The sequence below is a fragment of the Battus philenor genome, unplaced genomic scaffold (assembly GCF_028537555.1).
Source record: "Battus philenor isolate CCGP_79_NKW_IND1 unplaced genomic scaffold, ilBatPhil1.0.hap1 SCAF_29, whole genome shotgun sequence".
Classification (NCBI taxonomy): domain Eukaryota; kingdom Metazoa; phylum Arthropoda; class Insecta; order Lepidoptera; family Papilionidae; genus Battus; species Battus philenor.
The window spans coordinates 876,015-888,919 of NW_027181692.1; the positions used below are offsets into that span (position 1 = coordinate 876,015).

The window sequence follows — 12,905 nt, forward strand, 5'->3', positions numbered from 1 at the left end:
GCAGGTATTGCAAGAAGATATCACAGCAATCTTTAAAATAGGCCTATGCCTTCCAGTTGGTGTCTATTAGCTGATATAATAATAATGAAGCATGTATTCAAGAAAAATTTTTTTTTTCAAATACAATGAAAGTAATGTCTAATAGATTCAGGCCTTACTTTGCGGAAGTCCATCCTAAGTAAGAAAAGGACTAATATGTAGCTACTTCCGCGATGTAGCAGTAGTTGTGCAATAATGTGCAACACCCACCAGCCCGCTGATAAATGGGCATGCAGAAAACAATGCGAATTACACAACTACCACCGTTAAACCACTCAACACGTGTTTCACTCCTCATTGGGGCATCCTAAGGAGTAATGTTACACTGATTAGTGCTAAACACCGAGTCAGAAAGTAATGTCATTTCCATCGACATATTTTACATAAAAACCAATTGATTTGTTACCGCTCCAGCATTGATTTTGTATACTAGACAGCAAAAGGCTGTTGATAACAAAGGTGAACATATTGTTTGATTAGAAATAAAAACTTGTTAAAAATGTAGTCGCATGAATTTAACTTAAGAAAGCGACATTACTTTCCAGTCCTCCTAATACTTTGTTATTACCTCCATGACCTACCTAGCCCTAGGAAGAATCCCACAAGAGAAGTGGGTTTGGAGGAATTTCACTGGTAATTTTAAATAGAATCCCTTATTCCTTATTGTATTCAAATCAATTCTCCTGGTGTTTTTATCATCTACATAAATGATCACTGTAAACCAGGGGTGTACTTTCTGGCCCTACTAATAAAAAGTCACAGTCATAAAAGTAAATTGCACCTATACAGAATGATTGGTTATTAGTGTAAAAGCCTAAAATGGGTGAATCTAAAACTCATTTGTCAGCAAAAGGCTTCATCACCTACTTCCAATTATCACATATAAAATGATCACTCCGAAAGATGTTACATTAATTTATTTTTTCTAATGATAGACTAATAAATCCTTTCAGTACAAAGTGTTCAGGGACAGATCGTCAACAATAATTAATTTAAATAATATTATCATTATTTTCCATATTATTATTTAAACCTTTGATTTATGAATAGTTTACCATACATAAACTGACAAAAAATTAGTTAAACATACCCCTTTTAAAGATTTATACCTATAATCCAAACACCCTATATACTATAGTTAAATGTATATAAATTTCAAAAAATATATCTCAAATATTTATATAAAACCAGATCTTTTTCCCTATATCAAATTTTATATTATTGTATTGAAAGATTAAAACATATTCCTTATATGGCATAGTTTAACTAAGTAAAAAAAATAATTATCTGAACAGTTTTGCCTTTTGGGTCATGTCCAATAACTGATCCACATGACAAAGTTGACAAATGAGTCAAACCAGAGTTGTTAATTTACTTTATTGGGTCACAAAGTTACCACAAAAGTCTTAAACTGTTGATTTAAAGAATTTTGTTTAACCGAAAATATGTCACTTTATTCTTTATGTAATGTTATTATAACAAATACTAAGTTATAAGTTAATTTTACCTAAGAATTTTGAGATAAATTTAAATTACGAAAATTGAAAAAAGGTAACAAGAATGTTTTAAACTACTTCATTCTTATTTAATAATGACTATCGAACTATTCCAGTAATTTACTGTTAAAATGCGTCTTTTATATGATAATAAAAACAAGCAACAGTTTAAAATAGTTAGTAGAAAAGTGTTAGTAATTTGTTTAATATGTGGTATGAGCGGGAGAAATGCAAAATGGCGACTTACTGATTTGTTGAACAGCAATTTGTTGTTGCTGCTGCTGGTGCGCGGCGGCAGCTGCTGTGGCGGCGGCGTGGGCGGCCGCCTGCGCGTTCAGCACGTGGGCGGTCAGCTCCCCGCCCACCAGCCCTCCGTCTAGCACCTCCACACCTCCCAGTGCGCCACTGGAATACAGCCCCATCATCTTACACCGATCACTGATAACTACTCTACGCTAAAATCAACAGTCGTACGACAAAACAACCATCGATCCGGCCGCAAACGAAATCGATCCGATGCTATGGCCGAGAAGCGATAATTTGATACACTTTCACCCAAGTGACGGTTCAAAGTCGCGAAATAAAAGAAAAACTTTTTTATTGGAAAACAAATGACGGTTTCATTTAAAGCCAGCATCGGGTTATAAATCGAATAACTATTTCGAACGATAAAATCAAAATATTTTTATTACACAAACGCCATCACGAGCTCTTCCTCGGGAGTAAAACTTTTATATTTTAATTTTAAATAGCGGCGCGCCATTATAACGATGTTTTTGCATGATTGTCATCAAGAACACTAGCATTAAATTATTTAATATTTTTAAGCATTAATACAACTTTTTATAGGTTATTTTAATAAAAATAATGGTTAATTATTGTACTATTAATAATTATTTTTAGTATAAAGGCCTCCAAATGATATCCGTCGCTAAAAACCCAAGTCGATGTTACCGGCTAAACGTCTTTCAAACAATGACAGGTGAGGTAAGTGACATAAAACCAAAAATAAGAGAGGTGAATGTTATCTTCTAATATAATTAACTTTACGTCATATGAAACTGATTTAAATTTATCTCCCCAATTATATCGATCAATACAAGCTATTTAATTTATTTTATACTGGGTATTTTGATCGTTGTCGAAATAGTTTGTGTTTTTAACTGTATTATGCACACTCTACACTCGTTGGTAAAGGTGTAACGCCTAAACAATGGTGTCATGACGTTACTTCGAGAAGAAATATGAACCGAGCACTTAGGGCCGTATCGTGTTCATGCATTGAGGCAAAATGTTTTATTATTATTTATTATTCAGTGAAATATGGCTGTTATGCAACTTGGCATAAAGATTACGAAGTTTACAGATAATGCCGTTACGGTTCGGCGGAGTTAAATCAGCTCTGCCATTTTTTTTTAAATAAAAACATTGTGCAACTTTCATATCGATCTCTAATATTGAACAGATTGCGTAGCAAAAAATCTCATTTTCGGAAAGGATTTTGTAATAAATTATTTTTGTTGAAATACGGTTGTTATATTTTTGCTAAAATATACTTTACATATAATAATGCAATTTATGATGTGTAATCTGAAATAAATATAAATATTTGTTTAATAAGAATTATTGTATTACTAAAATCTATTATTAAAGTAAAATAAAACTTATAAAAATACATATACAAATATATATACTTATAAAAATTGGCGGGAAAATTTTCTACCTGTTCAATTGACACTTCGATGATATATATAGTTAAAACGATACCACTGAAGTATCGATAATTAGTCGTATCATTTTTATTTATAAAATTTATAATAAAATATAGGAAAATATTAACAAATATTAAGATTATACAAGCACATAAAAATAAAAGATTTTAAAAGTGTATATGTTAAAAAAACTTTAAAAATTTGACTTTGCCTGTTAGACGATTTTTGAATGCAGTGAATAGCTTGTTAGGATTAAGATGCGTTCGAAATATCAATGTATCGATACAAAAAAATAGTTTATATGAAAATGAAAATATCGAGCAAATACTTGTGTTTATTCGTTTAATAACATCCCTACATGTCTGTAAGAGGAGTGTCGTAGTTTTTGGATTATGGTTGTTGGAATTATATGTAATAAAACAAACGCATGGCTTTAGATGTGTTAATAACAAAGAATATAAATGCAATTGATTCATATAATAAAATATATTCACTTATATTGTTATTCCTAGTATTTATAATATTAATAGATTGGACAATTTATTTCATTCTTATACGATATTGTAAAGTGAAGAAAATGTTCCACATAAATGCAATTGTGCATATTGATATTTTCTAAAGAATTTTTGACAAGAAAAAAATGTATGTATATTGTATTTTTTTTTAAGACAAACCAGAAAAATATCTAAATAGTATAAAATGCATGGTTGTTTACATGAATTCGTGTATCTTTGTGTATATATGAAGGAACTTTTAATTTATTATTTTATCTGTAATCATTCACAGATAAAATATAAGCGACTGGGTGATTGGTTTTAAGTTTAAAACCTTTAAAAGGGTGAATATATAGCTTATGAACATTGATAAAATGAACATGATAAAATAGTAAAGCAAGGATTTTTAAAATTCGGAGCGCTCCATATTAAAATTAAGAATTGCTATCTAAAAAAAAATAATGTGACATTTCAAAATTATCATTTTATATAGGGCGCTTAGAAATAGGTGTAACAATCTTAAAACAAATGAGTTTTACATTCAACTCTTTAGAACTTTTGTACCTATAACTAATTAACATATATGAAGTCAGTTAAATTACAGAATTAAAAATCCGTATTGTTACGAAGACAGATCCGCCATTTTGTCAAATGCATGTATGGTACGCAATAGATATCTGTTCGGTTTCACTTTTTAAGATTTCTAATAACATTATTTTTATGATTATTTCATAAAATTAATTTGTATGTTAGTAATTTTAAAATTTTTGTTTTTAATATATTTACCATGTAATTTTTTTGTACTCTATTTTTAATGTCAACACGTAATAATTTTTTATGTTATCTATTTTGTAGAAATTAAAAATAAAAGTAGAATAAAGTTAAAATTTCTCAGGAATTTTAAGTTTTATTTTCACACGATTTAATATTTTTATCCGGGATTTACGTTTCAGAACTGATGATACTTTTTCAATTTCCGAACATAACTTTCGCTTATAATTTTTTTAAGCGGCCGTAACACCTGCGTTAGAAGTTTAAATACTTCTTTAAAAGGATCTGCATAAATGATGAAATGAAATTAGTGTCTAGTAAGCGAACTAATCTTCCTTTCGCACGGTAGGCGGTTGTAATATATTTTTTCGGGCAAATTTCTTTTCGGCCATAAATCAGTGTGGCCAGGCAATTTATCTCGTCGCGGAGGGCAGACAACCAACTCTCCGTTCTTTTGACAGTTGCTCGGCCCCTCCCTTATCAAATACTAACATTAAACTCCCATAAATAACACTTCTTTGTACATATCTTCAACTAGAATTGAGACTGTTACCTTAATGATCTTATAGAATCTAGTAATGTGTTTACGACACATTGATTGTAACAAACTTTTACTTTAGCGATCTTTTAGCTCAACGAGACTAGTAGATATATAATTCCAGATGGAATAGAGTGAAAGATATATAGAGATATAAATATAAAATTCTCGTGTCACGGTGTTCGAACTTGAACTCCTCTGAAACGGCTCGACCGATTTTTACCAAATTTTATATGCGTATTTAGTAGGTCTGAGAATCGGCTACTATCTATTTTTCACACCCCTAAGTGATAAGGGTTGTTCACCCCTAATTTTTTTTAAACAAATTTTTTGGTTTTTATTTTATTATGATACAGCTTACCAAAATACATACAACCCTAAATTTTCACCCCTCTACGATTAACCCTTTTTTTTATTTGTTAATAAAAAACTTTAATTTTTTTCGCAAAACAACGTTTGCGGGATCAGCTAGTAGAGATATAAATATCTAGGAACAACAAAAAAAGCCTTATTTTTCATAACCATTTCGGTATGGCGCTTGTCGGATAAAAAACTAAACATATAGCCGAGCGTCGACTATAGTCGACGGCCGTAATTTGAACGCGTCGACTTTACTCGTCAACCAAGTAATTTTAACCTAACTCTGCTCTCAGATAATGACAGGCCGGCGTTCTTCGAATCCTGCAAGAGGTTATTAGAGAAGGTAATGAAAATGAACAAAACGGATACGTCGATAAAAAATAAATAAATAATCAATAATTCTGTGATATATAGTAATAATAAATAAATAAGTATATACTATGTAAATAAATGAGATAACAAAACCTGTGATGTTAAAGAACGAGGCGATGGAAGTGAGGTGATGAATGAATAGCAGTTTATAAGGATAAGAAAGATATAAATTGTAGAATGTAAGTAGAAGAAAGATAGATCACGCGAGAAGAGAAAGAAGAAAGGTAAAGAAGAATTTGGAAATAAAAAAGAAAATGTAAAAATTATTAAGAGATAAAAACGACCCTGTCCTTCCCAAAAATAAGGAGGAAAATAACTGCTTTAAAGCCTTTATAACTAAAACCAATCACCCTATATAGACCCTGGCAGACACTTGTCATAATATAGACATTTTATAAACAATGAACTGTTTCATTAATTGGTACAATTCGGAATCGTTGACTCTGATGTCTAAATTCTGCAGAAATTCGATACCCGTAGTAATGCTGAATTGGACGTCGCAGATATGACGCCGAGAATTTAAACAAATTCCAGAATGAACTGTTTCAAATATTGACGAAATATTTAGTTGCGTTGCGTCATCGTCAGCGTATCAAAAAGGGGATTCCCACAGAAATATAATTCTTAATTTCTTTTTAATTTTTCGACGCGTGATTGGTCGACGTTTTTATTGGTTAAAAATTGTTTTTAATAGTTTTAAATCTGTATAAATATGTGCTAAACTTGATGAATATACAATATTGTACGAAGTAGAAGTATATATAAATAAATTAGGGGTACCAGAAAGTATTGTCGTTTTCTATAAAATATTTTACAGAAAAACTGAATGATTTGTTACCGCTCCGGCATTTTGTATACTAAACGTCAAAAGGTTGTTGATAACGAAGGTGAACATATTGTTGATTAGAAATAAAAACTTGTTAAAAATTTAGTCGTGTGAATTTGACTTAAAGCGACATTACTTTCTGGTCCCTCTAATATTTTTACTTCGGACTTCGTGTATATACCTCCATGACCTACCAGACCCAGAAAGAATTCCACGGGAGAGAAGTGGGTTTGAAAGAATTTCACTGGTAATTCTAAACAGAATTCGTCTTAACTCCTTGTTTCAATCAAATTGTCACAAATGATCATTGTAAACCAGGGGTGTAAAACATGCAGCACGATATTAATATTTTTCGGCTTTATCAATATATCAGATTAAAATTAAAAATAAAATAGATATGTAAATTATTGAAGAAACCAGCATATAAAATTATAATATATTTTATTCATAAACAATATGAATAGTTTTAAATTTTACGCGTGAATAGTGAAATTGTAATTGGCTGAAATTGAGATATATATCTTCTATCTAAAAATGTATTAATAAAGACTCAGGTTGTATCAATTTTAAAAATAGTATTAAAGAGATTTCAAGTATCAGGAAGTGATCAATAATTTAACTTTTATATTTAGTCTGGCCGTAAACAATGTTAAAATAATAAAAAAAAACACAAAATGTTATGATTTAAATTTGGAATCTGTCGTTTTTGTAAGTTTATTGTGTAATCTTATTTTCGCGCTAATTTATAGTAATTTGATATTTATAATACAAATATTTATTGTTTTATGTGTTTTATTTACGTAAACAAAACGTAGTGACAGATTAAACATGATTTTTTTTATTTTAATTGAGTATTTTTAGGAAACATTTTCATATTAAAAAATGCAAAATATTGTCTAAAATCACAAGCCAGATGTTTTCTCTTCCGTGCGATCACTTTTCTCTTCAATATATTTTGATTTGAATTGATCTCACCTTTCTGCGATGTTATATAAAGTAAATTTTTAATGACATGTCATCTGTATAGGAACACAAAACAGAACAATTATATATACGCTAACTGTTAATATAATTTTAACTTATATATACTACTGGTGTACATATATATATAAATAAAGTTTATGGTTATATTTTACAGTTTAAATAAAGATTTTTAATTAATGTATATATTTAAATTCTACGAAAGATTTTTATTTGATATCTCTAACCATTATGTTTCTAATACAGGGGATGATTAATTTTAGATATTAAAGTTTTATATAATATTACTGATAAATATATAGTTTTATATTTATCAGTAATATTAATAAGTATATTGAAAATATAGTTGTTTTTGCAAAGAAGCTATTTATAAAATAGCACTGCGAATCTCTTTGAGAAATCAGTTTAAAGAGGTCAATATTCTTACAATATATTTATGATAATATTTTGTATGTTTACAATTATCATAATGAATTAAAAAAATACGTGACGTCCATAGTGTATTTATAAAGCACAGAGAAAAAAGTTTCGAATGCAAAAAGTTTTTAATTCATTTGTAATAAACTAAATCAGATTTTTTAATAAAATTCTGCAAAATATTATTGGACTACCATTAATCTTATTATTCAATAAATGAATATTTAAATGACAAGAATCCTTAGCAGCGATGTCGCCTGATTGTTTTGATTTCATTTAGGCTACATATAAAGTGTATATGTATACATCTGTGTTAAATTTTAAAACATGTGTTGTTGTAGAGTTTCTTCCTGCTTCGAAAGTTGTCGATCAATAAGAGTTCTTTTAAAGTTTTAACGTTGAATAAATGAATTCTATCTTTATCTAAGTCTTGTCTTTTCTTATTGACTTTTTTGAAGAAATTTAGCATTATAATATATTTATGATAAATATAATAGACGGTTAGATATGTGTATATTATCTGTTACATTTCGTTATTGGAACGGCAAAAAGAAACATAAAAAAGTTTGAGATAAACGTGATACATGTTGTACAGCGAAATGAGCTAAACATTAAAACTACACATATCCCCCGATTTACACGGTACTCGTTTTACACGTTTTCACCTTTACACGGTTTTCCAAAAAAGTTTTTTTTTATTTTAATAACCGATTTTATTACCATCTCTCATAATGTAAATATTTCTGCTTCAAACATCGAATCGGCACAAATAATTTCGAGTGATGAAAGTGAATTCGAATCTTCGATTGCGTAAAAAAGAATAAGAGTAATTTCTTTTTTGTTCTTCTGTTTTATGTATATTGTAATTAAATATAAAAAAAAACAAACAGTTTTTTCCGTAATATATTAAATGTTTTAACTTGTCAATGCATTTTATTTTTATTTCTGTGTACACCAAAAAATATTAAAAAATATCACAACTGTTAAATAGCAAAATCATGCATTTTCTGCGAGTTTTTCGATTTACACGGTTTTGACTTGAAAATTTTAAATTTTCGATTTACACGTTTTTCACAGGAACGTATCTACCGTGTAAATCGGGGGATAGGTGTATTTGCGTCTATCAGCTGAAAATAACAAGAGGAATTCGTAGCACACAACTTTTTTAAACTCTTTTCGTCTATTTTCATACTGAGTAAGTTCACTGAACATCTCACTAAATATTCAATGTGTCCTAGATAAGACATCTGTCTTTAACTTGGTATATAAATATAATATTTTCGTGGTCGTGTTCATTGTGGGCACATCTATTATAATACATGTGTATGCCACTGCCTCAGAAGATTGCGTGATTCTCTCAGGCTTTCATGTTATATATTCATCCCTTTGTTATCATAAGGGATAGACGATACACTTTTATTTACGTAAATCGGGGGATAGGTGTATAGTTTTTATATCTGTATGCAATTACCTCTAATAACGTGTGTTTAAATATTTTCACCCTGTGTATGGGTACATTTTGCAATGATCCGTGGAAACTAGGCCTCGGTAACAGAGGTCCCGATTCGGCACGATCGTGTCGTCCAGTTTTCCCTCGCAGTTAAAGGAGGGACGGGTGGGCCGCTAGCAGCTTCCCGGGTCAATGACCTCTAACCTAATTTCAGATGCCGCTCAAATATGTCTAGTTTTCGTAGTTAAATGTGATTGAATATTACTTATGTTTTGTTTCTTGGGATAATGAATTAGATGATATTTTTTTTTTGGGTGATAAAAGAAAATCGATAGTTGATTGAGGGTGGTGTTCATTGAGGGTGCGGAGAGGGGGGTCGAGGGGCGGGGAGGTGAGGGTTGCGAGGGTTGTTAGGGCGCATGCGCGGGGCGCGGCGGGGGAGGCACTCGGGCACGCCGCCACTTGCACTCCCTCACACGCCGCCGGACTCCCGTCGCCGCCGCGCTTGTCCCCGCCATATTGTCCTGTCACAGCAGTACGTCCTGGCTACTGCTGTGCCGGGACAAACCGGCGGGGGCGTAGCCCTAACCTCGATAAGCATTCGCGCTCCGTCAGCCGCGAATTCGTCGTGTGATTCATTTTCAAAATTTTATTCGTGTGCCATTTTTCTTTTCCGATGTGTTTCTGTTCACAGATTTAAGCCGTTGCAACCTACGAAGCAATTTCACTTGGAGCAGTTATGAGACAAGAGACGCGTAGTGTTGCCAGTGTATATTGTAATCTGACGGAGCAGAGATTATATATCCTTCAGCCGACAGTTGGCTGCACCGCCTGAGCGTGCACGTATCGAGCGAGCCACGGCGCATGCGCCCGCCATTTTCCGCTGCATCCAACGGTGGCCATTTTCTAAAAGATGCCACGAAATCTCCCTCTTTACAATTGCAAACAATGCTAACGCATTTAAAATTGTATCCGAACGTCTTTTTTAATCTGCAGCCATCGAGGTTATAGGCGCCAACTTGTGACATATAACCTCAAAATTTATTTTAAATACAATCGTTGTTAATATTTATTTACAGATATAAAACATTTAAATTGAATTTCTACATCGTGTCACAATGGTCAGTATTTCTAGCAAAATATTAATAATTATAGATACTTTTTAAATATAATATGTTTTTACAATTCACAGTAAAGATTAATGAAATAATTTACAATTTTACAGGATATAAACTGTTGCAATTTTAGTGTCCACTAAATTTAAGGTGACATTTTAAGTATATATTTGATAATTGAATAGAGTTTAGTATATATATCCTTTCTCATACAGTACCTATGTATATACATTGATATATCAAATTAAAACCTCTTTTATAATAATTGAATAGTATGAAATGCATATAGAATGTAAACATTGTTAGTAAATTAAAAACATACTTTATTTTACTACTAATGTATATTTTTATCTCCACAGGATAGTTTATGGTGACCACTTGTACATCATGAAAAAGTTGCCAGAAGAGAAGAATTTGATTCGAAATTGAATCAGATTAAACATCCTTGTAATGGCGTCCCTTCAACTTAAAATAAGAGGGTTTCATATGCACCCTAATCTAAAAGCACAAAACAAATTCAGATATTTTTTTGTGATCGCTTTTCCAATTCATTTACAATCTATAATGCCATTAACTATATAATACGATTTAAAAAAAAAGATGAATTTTTTAAATTTAGAACTTTTTTAATTTACCTATAAGCGTCACTGTTTAAAATCTTATGTGAACAATAGTGACAGACAGATTATAAATGTTAGAAATAAAAATAAAGACATAACCTATAAATTGCGTGTTATTTAACAAATCTTTCACGGGTCTGAGTGTACGCATATATTATAAAGTTGCACGAGATATATTAGACCTTACTATCATTGAATTTAAATCTAAAATTAAATGTATATTATTAAATACATCTTATTATAGCATTCAAGAGTTTTTAGTTCAGCGATTCCCAAAGATGTCTATATATATATAGTGGATCTCAACACACACACTGATAGTACCTATTTACTTACATCATACTATCTTATAATATCAAAACATTTACATTATTTATAAAAGTACCTATGAAGTAAAAAAAATGTTTATTTAATGTTACGTATATTTTACATAACAGATACAAAATTTTATTTTGAGTAGTTTTAATTAAAATTCAATTAATTAATGTATCAATTAACACGTGTTTTTACTTTAAGTTTTAAACACTAAACTTCACCACAGTTAGAAATTTACAGGAAATCAATATCATGTAAGTAGGGGGTCTACCCAACACGGAAAAACATGGGAAGGGGTCTACGACACAAAAAAGTTTGGGGAACTTTGTTTTAGTTGAACGAAATAAGATGATTGATTTGTTGACACATTTACAAGGTTGATATTATAATGTACATATAAAACATTGTTAAATTTAATTTAAAACAGAACTGTTGAATGTCCGGCTCAGAAGATTCCGAGCTGGTTTACTGCATATAATGTTAAAATAATCGATTCAAATGTGGCATATAAATGTCTTCTTGAATAAACATATTTTTAAATTTAGTTATAAAATAATATTTAAGAGATTATATATGGTAGTATATTGTAATACAATACGCAGTTGTCCACAAAAGTATTACGTATTTTATAAAGTAAATAAATTGATGTCAGACGTCAAATGTGACATCTTGATCATCTGACATCTGTCATTTGACATTAGACATGTGATCGAATTATAAATACCTTAGAATAGATATGGGCATAATGTATCCCTGACAAGAAAAGAGTGAGTTATATGTTTTCGATCTTGGGATATATATCACTCTTTTGTATCTCTAATTCACCTCAGTGCAACTTGGAGAAAGAATAAGACAGCTGAGACTAAAAATATATCCTTTATATCTTCGACTCTTTTAGCTCAGACTAAGAACTTAAGGTGGAATAAAACGTGTGAAACATTCCTATTAAGTTGCTATATTTGCCTGTTTTATATATGTTTTCTGTTTATCTTTACATCAATACCTTGCTTTGCGTCGTTTCGTTTTGCGTTTTTTTCGAAGTTGCGTCGCTGCTTAATTAGTACTAATTTTCACTGCGCGTCATTAGATTTTCGAGGTTGCGTTGTTTTGGGATCGAGTCTTTAATTTTTTTTTAAATTTTCTTTTTTTTCAAAAGGTGGCAATCCTTTTGTTTCTAATTGCGCCATGCAATCAAAACTCGGGGATTCCCTTTTTAACTAAATATCAACGCAATTTTAATACAGTTTTATTTTCACTTTGAGTTCAGTTTTAACTACGTAGTGTGTTGTAATGTAGTGTGTTGTGCTTTTTGTAAAAGAGAATAATAAATTTATATAAATTTTAACGTGTTGTTTCTGTTTACAAAAAAGGTATATATTTTTCCAATTTATTTATTGGC

At 30.6% G+C, this 12,905-nt stretch overlaps 1 protein-coding gene across 2 annotated transcripts in view; it reads right to left on the bottom strand.

Annotated features, from left to right (window-relative positions):
* The window catches only part of LOC137926329 (RNA-binding protein Musashi homolog 2-like), a 173,643-nt gene that overhangs the window by 9,093 nt on the left and 151,645 nt on the right, over positions 1-12,905 (bottom strand). Inside the window, exons 1-2 of one of the 2 annotated variants that reach the window (XM_068769930.1) lie at positions 2,228-2,344; positions 1,783-1,940 (exon numbers count right to left, since the gene is read on the bottom strand). In XM_068769930.1, coding sequence (XP_068626031.1) covers positions 1,783-1,940; positions 2,228-2,298 — 229 coding nt within the window. In that variant the 5' untranslated portion in view covers positions 2,299-2,344. Of the gene's footprint in view, positions 1-1,782; positions 1,941-2,227; positions 2,345-12,905 lie in introns of those variants that run through there. The other variant, XM_068769932.1, reaches the window with a different exon arrangement.